Source organism: Camelus bactrianus, chromosome 20 (assembly GCF_048773025.1).
Source record: "Camelus bactrianus isolate YW-2024 breed Bactrian camel chromosome 20, ASM4877302v1, whole genome shotgun sequence".
NCBI lineage: Eukaryota > Metazoa > Chordata > Mammalia > Artiodactyla > Camelidae > Camelus > Camelus bactrianus.
The window spans coordinates 12,067,866-12,092,231 of record NC_133558.1 but is presented as its reverse complement, the minus strand read 5'-3'; the positions used below and the strand labels follow the sequence as shown (position 1 = coordinate 12,092,231).

General features: G+C 40.5%; 1 protein-coding gene across 4 annotated transcripts in view; it reads right to left on the bottom strand.

Annotated features, from left to right (window-relative positions):
* The window catches only part of RNF144B (ring finger protein 144B), a 133,787-nt gene that overhangs the window by 7,041 nt on the left and 102,380 nt on the right, over positions 1-24,366 (bottom strand). For all 4 annotated transcript variants that reach the window (XM_074348147.1, XM_010974259.3, XM_010974258.3 and 1 more), the window contains exons 3-6: positions 23,233-23,337; positions 12,711-12,771; positions 3,494-3,698; positions 1,462-1,606 (exon numbers count right to left, since the gene is read on the bottom strand). In XM_074348147.1, coding sequence (XP_074204248.1) covers positions 1,462-1,606; positions 3,494-3,698; positions 12,711-12,771; positions 23,233-23,337 — 516 coding nt within the window. The remainder of the gene's footprint in view (positions 1-1,461; positions 1,607-3,493; positions 3,699-12,710; positions 12,772-23,232; positions 23,338-24,366) is intronic.

The window sequence follows — 24,366 nt, the reverse complement described above, 5'->3', positions numbered from 1 at the left end:
CTCATTTTCTGTTAAAACTCAGGCCTGTGTGGTCACCATGCGTCTCACGTTTTAACTGCGCTCACTTGCTGAGTGTGGATGATACTAAAACCCTGACACAAATGGCCTATCGAACTGAAGCAGACTGAGTAGTTATAATGAGAAGCTGTGAAAAGAATAGCCACCCATCCAACCAGGAGTGAGGGCTCCCACTGGAACGGACCTCCTTTATAGGCCCAAATTGCCAAAGTAGGGAATCCCGATAAACAGCTTGTGCCGCCCCAAACTGTAAAACACTAGCCTTGAAAACAACAGAATTCTCACCAGTCTTTCACCCCTTTTCATCCGGAGGTTACCACTGGCCTCAGCACTGGACAGAATTTGAGAAGACAGACTTCCTGCAGGGTGGAGGTGTGGGTGGATAATTAGGCCAGACCCCTTTAGGTGCAAAGGGGACCCTGACAGAACAGTAAAATCTTGCTATGAAGCCCATGAATGAGATAATAATTAAGAGACACTATTGATTTGAATGGCTTTTCCCCTTAAATTCAAAAAGAAAAAAACCAATCTAACTGTGGCAGGCAGAATAACTGCTCCCCTAAAGAGGCCGGTGGCCTGTTTCCCAGAACTTGTGACTATGTTACCAAGTCCCTTCTGCCGTGTGGAGTGAGTGTGATTAAAGGCCTTGAGATGGGGGAGATTACCCTGTGTTACCCAGATGGCCTGAATCTAATCACGCCGGTCCTCAAAGGCAGGGACGCTTGCCCGGCTGGTGTCAGAGGGAATGGCTCTGGAAGCTACGACAAAGGAAGGAGGGTCAGAGAGATGTGATGCTGCTGCCTTTGAAGATGGGAAAGGGGGCCACAGGCCAAGGAACGCAGGCAGCCTCCAGATGCTAAAATAGGCAAAGAAGTGGATTCTCTCCTCAAGCTTCCAGAAAGAACGCATCCCCGAGGACACTTGGATTTTAATCCAGTGAGGCCCGTGCCAGACTTCCAATGTACAGAACTAACCCAGAAGAAACGTGTGTTGCCTTAAGCCACAAATCTGTAGTAATCGGTTACAAGAGCAATATAAAATGACTACACTAAGAGTCCTGGACAAAACAGAGAAAGATGTTGCCCCCAAAGCAGGAAACATCCCTAAAACAAAAGCTTGCCTCTAGAGTTAAGGTGACACCCCTATGGTAATCACAGAGAGGTCCCTGAATTAGCAGGCTGTGGAACTCTCATGAGGAAAAATAGAATCGCTTTGCAGAACCAAAACAGGCTCGGTATTGTATTTTTTTATTTTTATTTAACGGAGGTACCGGGGATTGGACCCAGGACCTGGTGTATGCTAAGCACACACTCTACCACTGAGCTATACCTTCCCCTCCTGGGCTCAACGTTTTAAAAGGAAAGCCCGTGGGATCCTGGCTGCTGCAGATACAGTGCAAAGAAAGACCAGATCACACGAGGAGGCTCTTCCAAGTGAACTTACGTCCAGGTTCTGGAGGCAGTACCAGCAAAACGTATGCTTGCAGTTCTTACACATCATCTGAGCGCAGCCTTCGTTGCGTTCGATGTAAACTCGGCACACTGGGCACTGCTTAATGGGGGCTTCTGCCTCTGTCCCGAAGAGGGGCCTCGAAACAAAAGGAATGAGAAATTATAGGGTAGGGATTGAGAATGCTGTCTGATTTCTCAAAAAGCACAGACCACAAGGTGTACATTAACCAGAGCTATGGAGGAAGTGGGCTGAGTATAATTAATTAAACAGTCAAATAACGCTCTTCTAGACCCAACTCTACGGTCATCAACTGAGTTCCCAGGGGTCCTGATGGGTAGGGAGTGAACTCTTCACTCTCTGTGCTTAATTCACTTCCAAGGGAAAGGGTGGGGGTAAAAACAGGAGGGACACATATTATGAGTTGTTCAGATCCCTCAAAACAAAAAAAGAACCTTAATTTATTTATCTTTGGCTTTGAGTCAATAGAATAATTGTATTTTCCACAGCTGATTGAATTCATTGTTTTGCCAAATTAGTCTTTCGTTCCCTGAGCACACACAGAATAAAAAAGGACAAGAAGCCTGCCACAAAGCAGGAAAATAGGTCGGCATCTGACGAGGGCAGAGATCATCCATCTAACAATCTGTCCGCATAAACAAACGGAGGGGACTGGCGGGAGTCAACTATCCGTACTTTAAAATCAATGCCTCACGGCATTGAAGAGACCGGCTCCAGACAGGGGAACCGCCAGCAAGGCTCCCAGGCTCAAGGGGCACAGAAAAGCAGCAGCACAAACCGAGGGGCGGGAGGGCCAGGTGAGCCTTGGTTGGCACCGGGTTGCATTTTAGCTGCTATTCGCCAAAACCGCCAGGCAGCACACAGAGACACCAAGTTCACAGAGTGCTGTCACACCTATGATCGGATGTGGTGCTCACAGTAACCTTATGTGGCAGTGAACCCGTACCTTCCCCTCCCCCAGCAAACAGAGAAATAGACTCCTGGAGGCCGAGTGACTTGCACGAGTGCACCAGATGCCAAGTGACAATGTCAGAACTCAGCGCTTCTTTCCTCTGGGATCTTTCCCTCGTCCTGTGATACCCAGGAACCGTCCTGCCACAGCAGTGAAAATGCAGCAGGTACGGGTTAGGCGGGCACACGCCCGCCACGTGGGTTGGATCTTTCTCCCCTCCTGATTTGCCCGGTTGGCGATTCAAGCGCAGCATCACAGCCAGCGAGCATCGCTGTCCCCGGAGACTGGCTCCACGCACTCCGAGGGCGCTGGGTGATTAAGCCAACTGGACGTACAGCGCTGGCTTGCTGATGCCACATCAGCCACAGCCCCTAGCACAGCAAGGGATCAAACACAGAGGTCTCTCACCCCGGGCCCTGCTGTTGCCATAAAAAACCCTCCACCCTTCAAGGTACGGGGTGAACTGCTTCTCATCATAACAAAATCTCAACCCTGGCACCGTGTTTTCAGAGCATAAAGTATTGAAAGATCAGCTCTTTTCCCCTAGCACACACGAATTTTAGCAGCGTGCTACACCGAAGGGCTGTTGTTTCCACCGCTGTGTTCTTTTTGATATGACTAGACACCTCACGAGCCAGCAATTTAGTCAGGGGAAAAAATCATTTCTGCACCACTTCGCAAGCGGGAGGTATGAGGCTTATCAGTTGCAGGTGGTTATGGTACCGAAGTAAACAGCCATGGACAAGCCACGCTGTCCCAGTCAGAACCAGGGGACCGCATGCCTCCCTACCTCAAGAGAAATCAAAACTCATACAAATGCCAACTTCAGCAACATCTGAAAGCGTCTCTGGGTTGGGTGCAGGGGTAAATAATTAAAATCCCTTTAGAAATGCTTATTGGGTTATTTTCTTTGTTAACAACTTACCAATTCTGAGATACTTCTGCAGGGAAACAACTAATCTTGAAATCCCATCCCAAGATTACACCTCCTCCAAGCAACATACTTCTAAGAATACTAGCGGACCATCCCAAGGACAAAGTCTCCTTTCTTACCCGTGCTCTGTTGACAGGACGATCGGCTGACCATCTCTGCAGGAGACCCCTGCATGCCAAGTGTCCTTGCAGCAGGAGCAGAACTTCAGGTGGCAAGAAGGGCACTCCACCAGCACAGGCTGTCCTGGGTCACTCGACGCAACAGGGCACACCGTCTGACAGTCTGCCACGGGACACCATGTTCTGTACGGGTCCAGGTGAACTTCTAAAGCGTAAAGAAAGAAAACGTGATGGTCTACTGCCTTTCATTCAAGCTTGAAGATTTCTCCCCTCCATTTATTCTCTTTTCTAGGCCAACATTTATGGAAGCGTAGTACAACCAAGGGTGGTGATTTCTACTGTTGGTCTCCAAGACGGATCCAAACCTACGAGGTCACTCAGCCCTGCCACACTTCTTAGAGCAGGTACTCATGGAATAGGCCATGTGATAACCAGCAGACCATCTCGCAAGATAACAAAAATAAAATCACTAACAAACATCTGTGAGCAGATCTTAGGGGATGGAAGTAAGAAAGCTTTTAAAATACAGAAACATTTTAATATACAGAAAGCTTTTTATGCTTTTTTTTGTCCAAGCATCCACAATAAAGTGTCCCCTTTTAATCAGCTCTAGAATCAGGAGGTAAAACTAGTCCCTCCGCATTGCAGCACACAGCAGATGACACATGCTGAGATGAAACACAAGGAGATTAAGTTAGAAAGAGCTACAGTGCCACATAAACAGAGATTAAAGAAAAATGAAAAACCCTGGAACAGCAACTCTGTAGGCAGCCAGAGTTTGGAAGGCACAAAAATAAAAGATGAGTCTCCTTCTGTACTTAAAGGAAATGCTGAGCAAGGACACCAAAAGTCACGTCTAGGAGTGGGCTCTTGCTGACTCACAAGAACCCCCCACATTCTTTCCAACTCCTCGTTCAGCGACGTCACACGGGCTGCTGGAAATCGGCCACAGTGGAAGTATTTACACCCTGTAAACTGGCAAACACTATAAATCAAAAGCCTCCTCTCCCGACCCCCACCCCCTCAAAAATTTGTTTACCAACATATCACTGAACGCAAGTCAAATTGAGAGTGAAAGCATAAATATCTAAAACCAAAGCTGGCACAGACAAGTGTGGAGCACAGAGTGGGAAAGGGAAGAACAGAATTCATACAGCACAAAAAGAAGAGAAGTCCTAACTAGAAGAGGTGGTTCTTTCAACCATATTTGCTGATCAACTTTTCCTGCTTCCTGAGCATCCTATATACAGTCAGGTCTTTATCCTAGAAGTCACACTCACATGTGTATGAAAAACCAAATACTCTTCTAAAGAGTATTTGGTTTTTGGTTATATATTCTAGTTTACTGTTCATTAACTGCTCTTGCATGTCTGTCTGGGATCTTCAACTCCAGGGAGAGCCACCCTAGAGGGCAGGCTTAGGTTCTGCACTTAGAAGCACAGCATGTCACAAGGAGGTGTCTCTGGATCTCCCCACCAGGGTTTCAAGCACCCCCCCACTAAGCCAATCAGCACCAATCAGACGGGATGCATTCAGGATATTCCCGTCCACCCTAGCGGATCAAAAAATTTCCCTTTATAAATGCAGAGGGTCAGGGGAGACAAGAGAAACCAAATACCTACTGATTTAAACCAATTACTTCTCTCAAACGGACCCCTTCTCCCATCAGCCACCTTCTAAAATAATTTAAATAAAAAGAAAGCTCTGCTAGTTAGAATCTCACATGATTAAAGCCTAAAGCAAAGTCCATCAATACAGGAGGCACCCACAGTAGCAATACGGTATCATTTGTCCATGTACCTTTTGTTTGGAAGCACAGATTTTCATACAGGTGCTTGAGCTTGTCCTACATCTTTTAAATACTGCTCTAGCTACATTAAAGATACTTGCCAAGGGAGGTCTGCTACCGTTCTCTTGATAAACCGTTAAAGGCAGAGTAAATGGCTATTCTGGTGGGAAGAGGACGGGCGAGGAGGTGGGGAGCAATCTAGCCAAACTCGTGCAAGTCCTCTCCAGTTTTATATTTCTATGTTAAAGTAAGGAGCAAAGTTAATTAACAAGGAGTTAAGAATGGAGTATTCAAAGGAGTAGTGACTCAATTCTTCTTACTGGAGCTACAGACAAGACTGAAGATTTAGCCCTTATCGTCAAATAGCCACACGCAAGTCTTCTATAGAAATTCATGAGTTCTGTTATTTTTGAACGAGAAGAACAGGTACATTGGTGTCTCTAGAGAATATTTCTTTCACTTGTTTTTCTCTCTGACTTCTCTATTTTTGATTCATGACAGAGACCCCTCAACTCAAATGCACACTTTCTACTCTTTCAACAGGGTAACTACTAATTTGGTTAGAATTGGGAAAGATAAGCCTTTGGGACTGTTACATTTGTAAGAACCAGATGACACTGAGCAAACATTAGTTCTACTTTTGAGGGGTTTTTTTTTTTCATAGCTGTGCATTTTTAATCATCACATTTAAGCCTATAAATCAGAGCCATGAATCAGCAGCCACAGATTTCCAACTTGTATCCCAATAATGCCAAAGAGATTTACATGTGTAATAAGGCAGGCCAATTTTACAAGGCACTAAGTGAGCAGAGGGAAGAGTCCCCAGGAGATTATCTGGGAATAGTCACCAAGGGCCTGAAGGCAGATCATGATGATAAGGCTCACACTTGATGAGACACCATTGCAGGGGAGGGCCATTTTGATCAGGGGAGTGCTGTGGTATGATTTCCATTTTAAAAGATTATTCTGGCTGCTGTAGGAAAAAAAAAATAGATGGTAGCAGAACAAAGTAGCAGCAGAGAGATCAACTAGAAGGCTATTGTACTGATCTAATTCAAGATGGTACACCCAATCAAGACGACCCACATTAGAAGTGGAAGTACTGAGAATTCAGAGCGTATTTTGAAGGTGACACTGTCAAAATTTCCTGGTAGAGATTCAGCTGGATACTGTCATCCCAGTTGACCACACTGACCTAGAAAGGTGCCTGGAACATAGTATTCATTGAGTAAATGAATGAAGCAACAGAAGTATAAGAAATGGCATCTACAAAAAAAAGAAAAAAGAAAAAGAAAGAAATGGTATCCATAGATCAATTCCCAATGGTTAAAAAAAAAAAAAAAAAAAAAAGAGCTTCTGTGGCAAGTTTCTGTATTGCTCAGCCCTGCATTCAGGCATTTCCAGAGATCAGAAACAACTACCCACAGAGATTTTTGTACAGGGCGTCTTGGAGTCTCTTGGAGAACAGCTTCCCTCAACTGGAAGAGGGGTCCGGACATCCACGCCTGGCCATGTTACCCCGAAAAGGTATCTGAGCAAAACATGGCATCTGCCCTTCTGACTGACCTTCAGTCTAGCTCCCAGAAGAGCAGCTTCCAGTAAAAGTCAACAGAAGTTAAGAGTTGTTTCACTTTTTTAAAATTATAACTCCAATAGGCCATTAAGAGCACAATTTTGCTGTATATATCTCAGGTACCAGAGTGTATCACAAGTGGGTGGGGCCTAAAAGTCAGATTGGTAGAAAAGGGAAAAACACTGAAGAGGCATCAGACATTGGTAGCCAACAGGACTTCCAGAACCCAAGCTAAAAAGGAACAGATGAATGGACACCAGGTGGTAGCCAAATCACTGTCACATGAGCCAGGGCCGCCTTCTCCTCACTCTCGCCTGCACACCAATTATCTGAGAGGAGTCTGAAGGGAAGGAGAGCCCCCGGGGTTAATGGGAGACTTTCTAAAACACTTTTTGTTACTATCATTGTGAATTCAATTCCACCTCCTGGCTTGTGGCCTGAGAAACACAGTTATAATGTTGATAAACAAAATGCACACTTATCCCAAACTCTTAAGCGTTATTAGTTCCTTCCTCCTTCCAATTTCTATTCCAAAATTATGAAAAAAACAAAACAAAAAAAACCCCAGTGCATAGTCAATTCATTTCTTCTGTATCAGCAGTGATGAAAGCTTCCTGTAGCTCTGAGGTGGGGAAAAGCTAAGAAATCTAGAAAAAGAGAATAGTGCCCCCAACACTTTACTCTGAACATGATTTAAAAGTGATTAACTGGAACATACTTATATCAGAGACAGACGAAGTCACAGACTTGAACTGGAATTTACTTATGAAAATTAGAATTGATTTCTGAAGTAAAGCCCAAGACTATCTGATCCCCAGACTCTGCTTGTTCATGTAAATTATGCAAGGCAGGAAATGCTGTTTAAAACTATTTTCTAATTCTGTACTCTGACGATTATTAGGAAATAGAAACATTCTAAGAAAATAAAACTGCCATGAAACCTAAAGACCACGTCTGACCCCAATAATTGTTTTCAGTTTTCAAAAACTGAACTCAAGACTCTTGGTTTTCCCACCTGAAACTATCAGCATTAGACATGGGGAGATTGCTTTTTAATCCTGTTATATATTCTCTCAGCTAACATGAGTGGCTTTTCTGCCATCTTCAACCATTGTGAGGCTGTGCCAAAAAAAGACATTGCATGCATTTTTATTACTATGGGAAACACCATGCACTCAAGCTAATTTGATTATCAGCCGAAATAATTCAAACTGTTTTAACTTTTATGACCCACTGCATTTTTAAGTATGCCAAAATTAATTGGCTTTCTGCTATCTCAAAGAACAAAGGTCTTCTGCAGATACTTAAAATGCAATTAAACCAAACTGATTGGAATTAACATCTGCTACAGTAAACACACCCAAACAGAGGTGGCCATCAGCAGAGGGGCTGCTCTTAAGATAATGGACGAGAACCACAGAATTTCAAACTTGGCAACAACTTTTGAGATTATCTAGTCTAACACTGTTATATTGAGACCATTAAAAGTCAGGAGTTTGCATAACTCGTGGTTAATGAGAGTATAACGGAATCAGGCCTTTTTTAGTCTTAGAATACCATTATTTTTGTAAAAATACAATCACATCATTAAATAGACTATAAAACCCCTATCATCATGAAAATCTTTTCTCTTTAAGGAGCAACTTCGAACACTTCATCTCAGCAAGTCATGATCTCCTCGGAGATGGTCACAGAAGGTGGATTCATGCTTTGGGTGAGAATACACTGTATGGGCAGGGGAGGCTATAGCTCTGTGGTAGAGCAGATGCTTAGCATGCACAAGGTTCTGGGTTCAATCCCCAGTATTTCAATCAATCAATCAACCTAATTACCACCCTTCAAAATAAAATAGCTTCAATAAAGCAGAAAAAAAAAAAAAGAGAATACACTGTATGAAGGAAACTGATATGATAGAGGTGTAAGAAATTTGTACTGATTATCAAGTTTCTATACAACTCTCCAGAATCTAGAACAGTAAGGATGGAAACACAGTGAAAAAGATTTGCATTAAGAAGAAAAGAAAACGGAGTGATATTACTGTGCACTCAGTCCCAGGTACGATCTAGATTCTGGAAGATGCTTTCTTAGTTTAGTTTAAAAAACCAGGGACATGATTTGGTGGTGGAAGTGCTGAACAACAATGACAAAAATAACAATAATGATAGTAACAATTTATTGAATGCACACCGTGACAACCTCAGTATTAACTCATTTACTCTCCACAACAGCCTGAGGACAATCATTCCTTTACTGTCCCCATTTTATAGATGAGGAAATGGAAGCACAGACAGGAAGAAGCAAACACTTAACATTGTGCCTCTAATTCAGGACCCCTTTAGAAATATCACCTAACCTGCTATTAGATGTCTTTTTTTGCAGACATTTCAGTTTAGGAGAGCTATGGAAACATCTAGAGGGTGCTGTTGTAGATTTAAATGTGATCAACAAAAAAAAAACTGGATGGTAAAGTTGAAGAAGTTGAGAAGTGGAGGAGAAAGTGTTATCATCTGAAAGCACAGAGTAGCTTGAGAAGGAAACCCTACACTTGTCATATATTTACCACAAAACACCAGAAAATCGGGCTCAAAAAAAAAGTGCACCTGCACACACACGTACACACAGAGATGATAAGACTAAGCTTGTGATCAGAAACTACGAAAAGGAAGGTGACTAATGAGAGGTGGGAGATGTTAAAAAAATAAAGCTGAACTGATGATAAAGTCATTTAGTGTCATGCAGCCTTAAAAAGAAAAAAAAAAAAAAAAAACACTAAAAGAAGCCAAACAGCTATACAGGGAGCTCTGGTGAGATAAGACTTGAATAATCAGATACCAAAGGTGGAGTGGGAGCATTTCACCCAGGACAAACACAAGAGCGAGGTGAAATTTGAAGAGCCGTGTCATAAATGTGAAGACTCCAAATGAAAGGAGGCTGGTGAAAACTGCTGAGAACAAAAGAGCTTTCAAAGAAAGAGGGAACCACAGCTTGAAGCCACCCCTGGAACTTCCCCTGGCACATAACAGATACTCAGTACATACATAACTTACATACTGAATATGCCAGTGAAGGCAGTAGGATTCACAGGTGATAACAGGGAAACAAATTCCCATTGCAGTCACCTTTTTATGAAGGAGAACAATAATGGCACTTACACCATTTGTAAGAGTTTCCAGCCACTATATGATATACAAATGTCCAAGAACAGACACATTAACCTGCCAAGGAACTGAAGCAACTTGCAGTCACAGTAAGTTAAAAGGGTCACAAAAATTGGAAAAAGTGTTTAAGGACTAGAGATGGATAATCTTAGCCCAGTTTAAAAAAAATAATTGAAAAAGTAGGTTCTGGAAACAAGAGACAAACAAAATTCTAACCTTAATCATCAGACATATGCTTTGAGAACCAGTAGAAAGTAAAGCAATAATCATGAACACATGTCAAACTCAGTACTCCCTTTTCTTTGTTAATATTGGAAGACAGACCCAGAAAGGAAAATCTACAAACACAGCAGTAGCCAATGGAAAAATCACAGATGGACGGAAAGTGAATTCATAGACTAACCAATCAATGCCAAATGGCACTTCTCTGATTTGCGTAAACAGAGTAATGATTTTGGACCATTCCTATTCAAAAGATTTTCCCCTCAAAGACGTAGATGAAAACAAAGACGTAAAAGACAAGCTAATCAAACGTGTCACAGGAAAATTAAAACACTGGATGGCAAACTAAAAACTGAGAAAACAACTTGGTAGCAATACGAATTGAACAAAACCAATGATAATTTTTCTTCCTAAGATAGAGGAGCTGCCACTTACCTGATTCTACATTTTCTCAGAGTAAAAACAACCTCTCCAGTTCTGCCCCAGAGTCCAGTCAATGAGTTTCACTTTCTACCAGTAGTTACTTAACCCATTCATAATATTAGTATTTGATAACATCCCAAGATCCCCTTTTAAATAGTTCCACGCAAAATATTTTCCTGACATAGCCCTCACACTCACCTTGCTGGTAAGTTTTGAGTTTGAGGTGGGCATGAAGTCTATCATTTAAAAAGGAAGTATACAATTTAGATAAAGATCATCCCAATCAAGTAAACTGCATTGTGTAGCACCATACTACTAGAATTTGTCTAATTAGAATCAGACATTAATTAGAATCAATTACAAAAAAAAGGAAAATTTTAGCTAATAAAACGTCCAGAAACAATGATGAATAAGGCCTGCTACTGACAGATGGGGCAGCAGGTGGGTGGGGACGAGGTCGGTGGTCATGGAGGACCAGAGGAGCATCTGGGGCAACAGAACGCTATAAATGGCTGAGCCCTGGTTACTGAGTGGGACTGGTGGGATTGACAGCTCTGACCGCTTAAGAAGAAGTCTGAAAATTCAACCTAACTCCTTTGACTTTATCTAGGTAAGAAGCCCTCAAATCATGGCACTGGCTACCAGTCACATCCATCCACAGGGTGAATGTCTAAGTTCCAGCAATGATTTATTTTTATATGAGAGGATATTAGGATAAAGTGGGAGAATGGCTGGGCAGATGTTTGACCCCATTAATCAGCATCTGATGTGTTATAATGTCCAATCTAATCAGCCCACGTGGAAGGATCGGGGGGTCCAATATAAACTACCGCACCATTAATCCCTCTAGTTGGCTAAGAATCCACACAGGACAGGGAATCAGGCTATGCTTCATCCATTGGAAACCTAAAATTCATCTGACTCTGCTGGTTCTGATTCCATGTTCAACAGCATCCTGTTTGCATGTTTCTACAGGGCAACCATGCAATTCAGGTAATGTAACCCAAGAATTTTTTAGTGAACTTCACCTTAATATATCAGCCTTACAAATTCAGTTAAATGATCTGCTCATGAGAGATGAAGCTGCTTTCGGCTTGCTAAAAATAAAAAGCCTACGAGACTGAACCAAACTGTGGTCATAGGTAGCAAATACCATCCCCTGCAAACACTCCTAACTCTTCCCCACTTTATGCTTTGCATGATTTTCTTTTTTCGTGTCAGGGTAATTGCAAAAGTTAAATGAGACGAAGGTAATTGTGCTTACCAAATTTCCTGGCACATGACAGATAAATGTTCATCTCTTCCCCTACCCTCTCATCTCTAGACTTTATTAATCCCGATTAAAAAGCTAGCAGTCAGAAAATTGTATGTTCATGCTAGGTTACAGTTTATGTTACATACTCGACGAGGCTACACCAGTCTGATGAATTCCAGGGGAAACAATTTTCTCCTACTTACCAGGTATGGAAAAACACACCAAAAAATAATTCCTACAGATAAAAAGGCAATATAAATAGAAAAGCTATATAAACTACCCCAAGTCCAAAGTCAGAAAGTAGTTCTATACACTGTAAACAGCATTAGGGTGACAGACTCAGCCATCACTGTAATCACAAGTGTAGGATCAGAAGAACAAACGGAGTGACTATTACAATGAGCAGTAAAAATGTTTGGGTGGATTAAGGTTTTGAAATCATCTTCAAGAGAAGGAAAACTGGTGGTAAAACCCATTTTGAGGTTCACGTCTTTCTGTCATACTGTTATTGTGAAACTATTCAACTTCTGCAGAACTTCTCTCACATGAGCCGAATTAAAAATACAAAAACAGCCAACATAAGGAAAGTTATATTTCCTACTAGTCTGCATTTTTTTCTGGCTGTGGCTGAGAAAGTTGAAAGTTTATGTTGCCATTACAGTTTTCTTTTTTCTGAGTACCCTTGTGGCTTTGCTGACAGCCCACAGCTGCCTTGATCTTCCACGCAGGTTAGTGTGAAGAGGACACATGTAAAAAACACACTCGCCATCAGGATCAAAAGCAGAGAGCATACATACCTCGTTCAAACTTTAACCGCTGATAAAGCTGAAACTGATCCACAGGTACCAAACAGGCAATCTGAAAGCAGAGATGTTAGAAAGATGAGACTTCAGTCATCACAGAGCCCTGAATTACCAGTCTGTTTTATGATCTCTTTTTCTTGACTTTATTTTTTAAATTTTTATATAATTTTTAAAGGTGACTTTCCATTTACAGCTATTACAAAATTATTGGCTATACTCTCCGTGTCATACAATACATCCTTGAGCTTATCTTACACCCAAGAGCCTGTACCTTCCTCTCCCCAACCCCTACGCTGCCCCTCCCCACCCCCCACTGGTAACCACTAGTTTGTTCCCTAGATCTGTGAGTCTGCTTCTTTTTTTGGTTATATTCACTAGTTTGTTGTCATTTTTTAGATTCTATACATAAATGATATCATACAGTATTTGTCTTCCCCTGTCTGACTTACTTCACTTAGCACAGTGTCCTCCAAGTCCATCCATGTTGCTGCAAATGGCAAAAAAAATTTTATGGCTGAGTAGTACTCCATTGTGTGTGCGTGTGTGCGTGCGCGCGTGTGCGCACGTGTGTGTGTGTGTGTGTGTGTGTACATATGTATGTGCCACATCTTATTTATCCATTTATCTGTTAATGGACATTTAGGTTGCTTCTATATCTTGGCCATTGTAAATAATGCTGCTATGAACACTGGGGTGCATGTATGTGCTTAAATTAGTGTTTTTGTTTTTTGGATATATATATCCAGAAGGGACTTGCTGGGTTATGACCCCTTTCTCTTGTCTGGCTTTCTGTATCCCCTCTATACCAATTGTCTGCAATGTCTTTTTCTTTACACTGTTCATGCATTAACACAAGCAGCAATTTCCAAATTATCCCCATCTTCTGCAACAGCTACAAGTCTCTGCTTAAGGCACCAGTTACAGACCTCACTGATCACCTCCCATTCTTTGATCAGCAGCTAACAAGACCGATAACCACATTTTTGGACTTCCCAAATTATTTGTGTACATATACGACCGATGCTCCTTTTGGCTCTTTATTTAAGAAAATTTTAAAAGATTATAGTCTATCGTACTGGGCATTATTCTTCAAACAGAGCCACTGCCTGAAGATTCAAGTGCAGGGAGTGGCTGGGTTGACTACCAAAAAAAAAAAAAAAAAGATTATAGTTCTAGTTTTAGAACCTTAGAAAACTAGTACCAGGTAGATAGCACCTCAGGAATTAAGAAAACTTCGTGAGTCACCCAGGGAATAGTACTTTCTAAGCAATACGAAAAATTATTTCTTCTGACAAAAATCACTTTACAGGGCCTTTGGTGATCACTCACTGCCACCCATGCCCTGGCGAAAAGGAAATGCCTAAGATATTTCTTGTGGCTAGACTCCCATTTCCACTTCAGATAGCACTAGTAAACAACAATGATTCACATCTAACTAAATGACATTTCAGATCAATCATTTTTAAATTGCATTTCAAAGCCAGACGCAGGAAAAGCTAACCGCTCTTAAACTGGCATTCTAAAAGTAGTAATTCTACTGACGTCCATATAGAAGTACACGGACATGGATTAAAAGACTTATAACTGAGAAAAATCAAAGGATTTTATATGAGGTTTACAGACACTCAGCAAATTGATAAAGGACACAGTCATAGCCTTGGCAACTCCAACTGTAAAGCATTTCATATTTTGGTAGAAAATGTATCTAGATACACGTTCTTGCAACTAATGGAAGAAAGTCTGCTTTGAGAAAGGCTGAGTTTAAAAATGAGGCATCTAAAATGATACGTAACAAATATAATACATTTTAAAAGGTATTGAAAATCTAATTCTCCCCATCATGCACACAAAAATCAATGTTTATTTTTCAAATGAATCAAATTAAGTTAGCTAAAATGTATGAAGAAACCACAAAACAGGCAATTTCAGTCTTCTTTGTGCCAAGTAGAATATGGCAAAACATAAATTTAATTATAATATTTTTCCTCCAGTTGGAGGGGAAATGTTTCATTTTCATCTGGCACCTTAAATAAAAGCTTCTTAGTAATTACTGTAAAATAGTTATGGTTAATTTTACATGATGTGTATTTTATCATAATTTTTTAAAGTTAGGCTTTGAGTATACTGACAGCCAGTTATAATACTACCTGGAAGACAAAATTGTCTCAAATAAAATGCAGAGTTGGAGACAGAAGAAGCAGGCTCATGAAGGGATGGAAAGCATTAAAGAATCGGAGTTGGATTCCTGACTTAGTCACTGATGCACTGCAAGTGGAGGACAAACAATCTGACACTACTTTAACTTCTGGACCAAGGTAACTTGGGGAATGACGTCATCTGAGCCTGAGAGACCTCCGTAATGTTCCAGAAATCTATTTTTAACACTCCCCCCACCCAAAATGCTACTTGAGGTCTTTGATTCTATGGGACAGTCTTGTATTCTGCGTAACACCATCTAAAATAGTTTCTGAACTGATGAAGCCCCTCTTCAAAGCCGTCAAAGTCAACCCCTAAAAACTCTGATTTTTTCCAACGACAAGGCATTTATATAACAGCTAAGTCAAACTGAGTTGATGCAAGACAAAGCAAATAGGAGATAAGATATTTTAGATACAGATGAAATTCTAATGAGAAAAATGACAGAAATTAATGCAGTAAAAAGTCAACAACAGTAGAGATGGATGTTTAATTTTAAGTGAGAAAGATAAATTTCACCAGAGGTACATTACTGTCAGCAGGGAAGTCTGAAGTCTCTAATTTCTTTTGGCTCTTACTCTACTTTGAATCTCTTACTTATTATTTTATAGGTCAAAGTTTTATATGGAATTAGGCCTTAATCAGGTAAAACAATTTTTCTGTTGAAACCTGTGATCACAAAAAATTAGTTCCATCACTTCTCACTGTGTCACTGTGTTTAATCCTTTTGGAATAAAGTTGACACCTAAACACACCGTTCTCTTCGCCAGTCCCTACTTTCTGGATTTGTATCTTCCCATATACTCAGTGACAATCTGTTACGGGTAAAGCATTGGCTGGAAGCCTGGGGACACAAAAGAGGAAGGAGATACAGAGGCTGCCTCCAAGGAACTTAAATTACTCAGAAGTCAATATACACACATAAGTTTAAAAACAGATCTATTCCTTGATCTTCTTATTTGTTGGATTTCACAGATTACAGCTAATTTTCTGAAATGTTCCTGTTATACTTTGACTTTAGATAAGAGAAAGCTGGACCAAGTTTAAAAAAAAAAAATGATGATCCAAAGTATTAAATTCCTGGTCCCATTGCTATCTGGAGCTAAGTCACTATTTCTCAATGCCTTTTACAATTATAAAACTGAAATTCATGTGTTAGGATGATGACTGAAGGCTCAATCAGGCCACAGGTTAAGGAGCTACTGCTTTAAAAAAAAAAAAAAAAAGAAGAAGAGAAAGAATCACGAGGACACTAAAATTGATTGCAAAATTGAAAATTCTAGAGAATAAAAGAGATGATAATGAGGTGTCTTGCGGTATCAATTACCCTCTTCCTGCCAACCAAGAAATTCCAGATCATTCAAAACCATACCAAGACATTCCTTATTAACTTTTTTATTTTGAGATAATTTTAGACTTATGAACAGTTGCAAAAATTGTACAGAGTTCCTAAATGCCATTCCTCCAACTTCTCCTAGTGTGAAATGAACACCTTACATAATAGTTAATTATGTAATAATAAAATTTAAATTGACACAAAATAATTAAACAATCTGCAGGCCTTATTCAGACTTCACAAACTGTCCAACTAATGTCTTTTCATTTTTTTCAGTCCAAGATCCAGCTCAGGTTTCCACCTTGCGTTTAGTCGCCATGTCTCCTTAGCCTTCTCCAATCTGTGGCTGTTCTGCAGTCTGTTTTTGGCTTTCATGACCTTGACAAGTTTGACTAGTCCAGGCCACTTGTTATTTTGTACAACGTTCTCCAATTTGGGTTTATCTGATGCTTTTTCATGATAGGGTTGAGACTATGCATTTTGGGCAAGAACATCACAGAAGTGGTGCTGGGCTGTCAGGAGGGACATGAGGACAACCTGTCTCAATACTGTTGATGTTAACTTTTTAACTTGGTTAAAGTGCTATCTGCCAGGTTTATCCACCCCTTGAAATCAACAAGTATCTTGTAGGGAGATATTTTAAGATTCTTCAAATATCCTATTTCTCATCATACCTTTGTTTGCTAATTTTTGTATCCGTCAATAATTCTTGCCTATGATAATTATTACTGTGGTATTTGCTTAAGAGTGATTTTCTATGTCCATTATTCATTCTGTATCTGTTCATTACAATTCTACTATAAAGAAGAATTGTCCCTTATCCCTCATTTATTTGTTTATTCATTTTATTTAGGTCAGTATGGATGAAAGATATCTACTTTATTTACTGGATTCGAATCCATTACTAACCAGATCCATATTTAAATAATAGAAACACAAATTTCTAAGTATCTTCTCAAGTATCAAGAGGTCACTCCCCTCAAAGCAACTACTAAAAAATCCTTAACTTGATTTAAAGTGATTTATTATTTCTCCTTTGAAATTTGTACTAATCTATCTGTTAAATAAAAATGTCTCTCTCCTCCTATCCAAGCATGAAAGACCACTTTTCCTCCTCCTCCTCATCGTCCTAAAAATTCTTTCCAAACAGAAAAAAAAAGTTTCAATTCAAAGAGAAAACAAGTTCAATTTCATTGTAATAGAATAAGAACAATAATACCAGAACAATAACAATAAGAAGCTACTAATTACCTGCAACCATTGTCTTTTTTTTTTTTTTTTTTTTGGTAAAAATTAACCTGAGGCTGCTTATTAAATACCCAGTTCTTACTCTGCTGAAAGTCTTTGCTTTTCTGCTTCCCTCCACCTGTGCCAGAGCATATCCAGGGGACTCAGAATATCTGTGTATGGGGGGTGCTGAGACTATTACACATAACAGGTAATTGGATATATCTAATATCTTACAAATGAGAAGAAATGAAAAGGAAGGTGTACCCTTGTGTATCATTGTTAACCATGACCATAATATTTAAGCAGGCATCACCACCTACATTGACACTAACCCTACAAAAAACAAAGTAAGAGAGGGGGAAGACAGGAAAACCAGCTTGCCAGGGAAGCAGGTTGGCTAAGAGTGCAGTGTGTTCTCCTTACATTGATAAATACAAGATACACTGTCTTTTAGTTAAGAAAGTGGAATGGTTAAAACACAGAAGCTAGGGGTTGGCTTTCATAAACATGTTACTCATCAAGGTCTGGAAAGTCAGAACAGAAGAGGCGTAAAAAAAAAAAAAAAGGCCAGACTTCACTAAGGTTTAGCCCTTTAAATTATATTTCCGCTTCAGTTGCTTTTAAAAATTAAAGAACAGGCTGAACATAGAAAACAATAGACCAGTATATCTGGAAATGGAACTGATCACTAGCAGATCATCACAGCATGTCAAGGTTCCGGCAATTTTTGAGATGCTATGATTTGCAAAAACTATTGGCAAGAGAAACAACATGGGCTTTATGGATAAGTATTTTATCATGCAAATACAGAAATTAAGAATGTTTTCTATTTCAACCCAGAAAATAAGAACTGCCCTCCCGAACAGAAAAAGAAAGCTGGCACATTCACCCATTCACTCGAGTGCAGTAAGCCAAGCTCACACCAGCTATCAAACCCTGGGTGAAAAAGCAAGCGGGCATCCTTGTCTAAGAGCCGGAAGGCAGAGCCCACTGCGGAGGTGAAAGACGGGGAAGAGACCTGGAATTCCAGGGCCAGGAACCTTTCAGAAAAAGACTGCCTTTGGTCTTCTTTTCTCATCTGTTCTCTGAGGCTTCAGTACACCTTCCCACATCATCCCTCCCGCCTCTCCCTCAGCTCATCTGTGGGTAAAAGGGATGTGCCCTCGGGCACTTCCATGTGACACCTTTACCCCATTGCTTATGTCTGCCATTAGCTAAAGAAGCTTAGAAACTTGATTCTCCACTTACATGTAGTTTTAAAACTACATGTTTTAAAAAGTTTTTTAAGTTTTCAATGTGTTCTAAAAGTTTTAAATATGTTCTAAAATAACATCCAGCTGGGAATCTCAAAAATGTCCAGTGACTCCAGCACGGCAGATGCCTTTATCCTGCGCCACCCCAAAGTTTTAGTCTTCTTCAGCCAACACGTAATACAGCCAAAAGTTGTTACAGACACATTCAGCCCCTTCCCTTTCAGATCCCTAAACCACAGTGACAGCAATCTGGCCACTTGCCTGGGCACCCTCATTTTTCCACTGCCCCGGATTCATACTCTGATAATAGGGGGAAAAAGAGTTAAATGAAGAGATGGCAAGTGGAGACAGTGCTGAAGGGTGATGGGGGGAGAGGTGGCAATTGGATCTCTTATCATTCCAGCAGACTTTACGAAAGCCACCATAAATAAACATGCAATATGAGTAAAAACTGTTTATTCTGCAATTGTAGCTTCAAGTTTCTTAGCATTCCAATCCTCCATCCCTCCATCCAGGTCCTTGCACAGTGCCCCACCTAAATCCCTTCCTGTAGCAATTCTGGAGCCCCCATTCTTGACAAGAGCAGATGTACCCATTCATCCTCTGGGTGCCTGGCACTAGCTGTAAAGGCAGGTTATTTCAGTGCGCCGGGACTTGGAAGGACGATCAGTGGGTGAGAAGCTGTCCCCTGCTGTCCATTGCCAGCTGGCAGCGGGAAGAAGTTCAGCCTCTCAGGCCGTGTAATGATAGACGTGTGCTCACCACTCAAATTGTACCCGGCCCAAACAAATGGCTCAAGCTCTCCCAGCAAGTGATGGATGCTGCTTCCCTGACACTGCAAGGAAACTGCTCAAATTAGTCATCGCTTGTTTAACAGGGCTACTAACTTCAAGCAAAGGCCTTGCCTGAAGTAATGCTATCAGAACCAACCATCTGTGTCCTGCCTTTCATAATTTCATGTTGGACAAGATTCCTGGATCAAATACATTTGAAACGCTGCAGAGCAACAGCTGAAAGTACCAGATGACGCAAGGAAGGAAAATTTTACTTTTCCCTGGCTCCCCATGGGCACACCTCTAGCCACAAGTCCCCAGAGTCACAGCTTCCCACCAGCTTCCATGACACTGAAGGGAAGCTGTCTTTTCTACTGTTTCTTACATAAGCAAACAGTAATTGAACTGGGCTTTGAATGCTTTGCTGATGAAGCTCCTCCTGATAAAAGGTAAGAGGCAGGGCCATAACTGGGCCAATCTGGATGCATTAAGAAGACAGGCAGATTTGCAGCAACATGGATGGACCTAGAGATGATCACACTAGGTGAAGTAAGACAGAGAAAGACAAATACCATATGTATCACTTATATGTGGAATCTAAAAAATAATAATACAAATGAACTTATTTACAAACAGAAACAGATCCACAGACACAGAAAACAAACTTATGGTTACCAAAGGGGAGGAGGGGAGAGGGATAAATTAGGAGTTTGGGATTAGCAGATACAAACTACTATATATAAAACAGATAAATAACAAAGTCCGACTATATAGCACAGGGAACTATACTCAATAGCTTGTAATAACCTATAATGAAAAAGAATATATGTATTTCTACAACTGAATTACTATGCTCTACACCAGAAACACAATATTGTAAATCAACTAAACTTCAATTAAAAAAAAAACAAAAAGACAGGCAGGATTTAAAGCTTGCAGGAGACACGCATATGAAGCACTGTCAACTTTGCAAGCTAGACCTACCCAGGAAAGCATTTGGAAGAAAGAGCTCAAATTCCTAGTGTCCTTTGAAGATGAAGAAATGTTACACTCACATGCATTTTATAAGACAATGAACGGTGAAGAACCATGTATTGTAATAAAAATTGCAGCAGCAAAAAGGGAACCTGAGCCTTAATCAGAATTGCTCTTAACAAGCAAAGTACATTTGTGTGTGACCTGTAAAAATGAACATTTTTTTTAATGGAATAAAAAGCCACAAAAAGACAGAATCCAGTCAAGCACAATGTGGATGAGCCCTGTTGGGGTATACTCAATGATATTTAGATGAAGAGCTGTGTATGATAGTAATAACCAGATATAAGGAAAGCTTGATGCCAAGCAAGTCAGAAAGGGAGGTGGTACAGCCCACGTTCATGTGTGTGCAGTATCTGCTCTGAAAGGAGTTGTCCCATATAAACTGACAAAGCTACCAATCTCTCTCATACAATCTATTCATGTCTCAGATCCAAATGAGAGACAGTCACCATCACCACTACCACATTTTTTCATTCTGAAAAAAAAAAAATAGTGACAAGTTGGTTAAGAACATTTGATTACTGTAATTCACACCCATCTATAGTCAGGCTCTTAGCAAGACCAGTGAGTACAGAAATGGTCCTTTAATGCCCTGCAGTGTCTCTTACTCATCTAATAGGAAACAGGCTTCGGCGAATCTAAGAAATGCCATAGCTTAGTTTGCAATATGCTTTTGTTCTGTTTTTCAAATATCCTTCTGTCATTTTTAAGAGCCATTATGGGTTTACTTGGTTTTAATGCAGCCTACAAGTAAAATTGTTTTTGAAGTAAAGCTGGGTCAATGAAATCAGCATTAGGGAAGTGTGAATGAGAATGTGAACAGAGGGAAAAGGAAGGCTTAAGAAGAAGAGAACTGTGGGGGAAGTCTATACTAAGAAAATCAGAAAAGTTAAGATGACAGCCTGTCTTCACTGATCTGTACACATCAGCCCTAACATTTGATATCCAAAGTGTCAATGGCTAATGGTTACCATTCACGTAAAGTCTAGAACTCTGCTCTGTAATGAACTTTCTGCAGTGATGGAAATGTTCTATTCTGTGCTGTCCAAACTTGATAACCACTAGCCACATGCAGCTATGGACTACTTAAAATATGATTAGTGCAACCAAAGGAATGAATCTCTAATTTTAATTTTAATTCAGTGTAAACAGTCACATGTAGGCTTATCTGGATGACAGGACTATGATTAATTTCAAGGGCTTATTTAGAAACATCACTTCATTTCTGTTTGATAGATTTTGTCCACATGAATTAAGTAACATTCCCTGGCAGACACAGCTCTGGCTTGCAAGTATTTCATGGTTTGCCTAAAATGAACAATTTCTAAACCATGATGCATCCCTCTTATTCCTTTCCCCCAAAACGCTTCAAGCTCATCTGTACCACTTCCCTGATATTCCTTAAGCTGAACTTTGGGAACCCAGAGGTGGAGTGGTAAGAACTGGTCTGTAACATTTTTGACTGCTTTGCTTACAAAGCAAAGGACATATATGTAAAAACATCCATTTGTAAACAAAGCATGTATATGTGTGTGTGTATTGGTATAGGCACATATACACACACATACACATTTACACACACATGCACGCCACTGAGCTTCCAATCACCAAGTCCTTTATCATGAATTCTATCCACCTACCTAGTTCTACTCAAAGTCATGTAATTATGGTGGTCAGAAAGAACTGGATTGGAATTCTAGCTCTTCTGCTCTTGACATAGGCACGGCTGAGCAAATTACTTAGACCTTCTGGGCCTCAGTTTTATAAGCTGAAAGGGTTAGCTGGTACCCTGGCTATGAAAGCAAGCAGAAGAGTGTGGACCAGATTTAAAGGGAGCAGGACCTGAAGGTTCAAAGCAGATTTAAGGGCAAGATACTCACCAAAAAAAAAAAAAAAAGAAAGAAACAACAAAAAAGAGATATAACACAGTGTTAATACAACGGGAAAAGAACTCACTCCAAAAAGACATTTCTGTGCCTGATAAAAACTGAATGAAAGGCCTTTCTCTGCTGTTTGGAAATGGTTCAACTCAGGCTACCTGTGTAAAACCACAATAGTTTATATTGTCTATAACTGTGGCTAATCTGTTACCTGTTTATCTTTATTTTTTATTTTTTAATATATTTTTATTGACGTATAGTCAATTTACAATGTTGTTTCAATTTCTGGGGTACAGCACAATGCTTCAGTCATACAGGAACACACATATATTCATTTTCATATTCTTCTTCACCATAAGTTACTACAAGATATTGAATATGGCTCCCTGTGCTGTACAGTATAAACTTGTTGTTTATCCATTTTACCTATATTAGTTAGTATCTGCAAATCTTGAACTCCCAATTTATGCCTTCCCACCCGCTTCCCCCATTTATCTTTAAAGTAAAGATCCCAAGACCACCCACTATTCAGCCTCCAAAGCTCACACTTGGTAAATTTGATTTCTAGTACTTTCTCCTATTCTAGAGATTCTTCAACAGAGAGAGCATTTATACACAGAACCCAAGTAAATAACAGCTTTAACCATTTGTATAAAGAACCCAAAGATGTGTAGTAGTAAAATAATCCTTTAAAAAGTTAACAACTGTATTTTGTTTCGAGACCCCCAGGGAGGGAGGTACATAAAGAGTCAAGGTCCTAGGAAATCACGTCCACAGGAAAGAGGGAAGGACCAGGGCGCTCACCCATACCTCAGCTTCCTGCAGGGTCCCGTGGTTTAGGCACACCATGTCAGGGCAAGTGATGGGAGACCCACATCCTTCTCGGATTGCCAGCTGCATGTACTGTTTCAGACACTAGAAGGAAAAAAAAAGACAGACAATTACCCACCACGTTACAGGAGCACCGAGGTTACATAACCACCACTGCCTCTTCTTCCTTAATTGGCAGACTTGGGGCTCTGGTACTCAGGAAACATAAATTATCACAAGTGTGAACACTACGAGCCATCACTTCGGAAAGAATGCAGAGACAGGTGATTAATTATGTATGACTTCATCCTAAGAATACTGAGTTTATTCGAGGCAGCAAGTCAAACTCCTGTATGTGCACACATTTTATCCACCATAGATTGGGAAAAGAAAAAACACTCTTTTGCACTAATGGCAAAAGGCTTCTTTTTCCCTTTTTTTTTTTTTTTAACTTATGTGACTTCCCAGATCCATTTTTACCCAATTGTCCTCTCCCTCAAAATTTACCCAAAGGTAGAACTCTGACTCTCGTGCTGAACTAGGCAAACAGAATCAAAATAAGATTAAAGAAATAACTAATCTAGAAAGACTCTTAATAGCAAAAACACCTGGAAAAGATAATGTCAAAGAATTTGAGAGGATGAGACCTTTCCAGAACTATGGGCCTTGGGAGATGCCATGATGAGGAGGTTTGTGTAGAACCTGGGGAAAGAAAAAACTGGACAGGAAATAAGAAACCCAGAGAGAAGAGGCAGAACACCAAGGACAAACTTGGTCTACGCACTGCCTGCGCCAATGGGATCTTGGGCAGCAGAAGGACATGTGAGTCGCACTGAAAAGGCAGGAGAGAGACTGACAGCATTATGAAGACCTCTGACTTCTCCCTTCTCTCTTCTAAGCCACCCCAGCACCCCCACAGGAAATTGAAAGCCGTAGTTCCAGAAGATAAAACCCTTAAGAAGTCCAAAAGTTGGCTCCTCAGTTTCTGCTAATTTCCCCTTAATCGGTGAGCTCTTATCTATATGCATAAGGAAAAAAAGTCAAACTCAAATGTTTGAGGTGGACACCCCCCAAAATACATAAGCATCAATAAATTAATGACTCTTACAAAGGGATGACTAGTTATCATTTGGT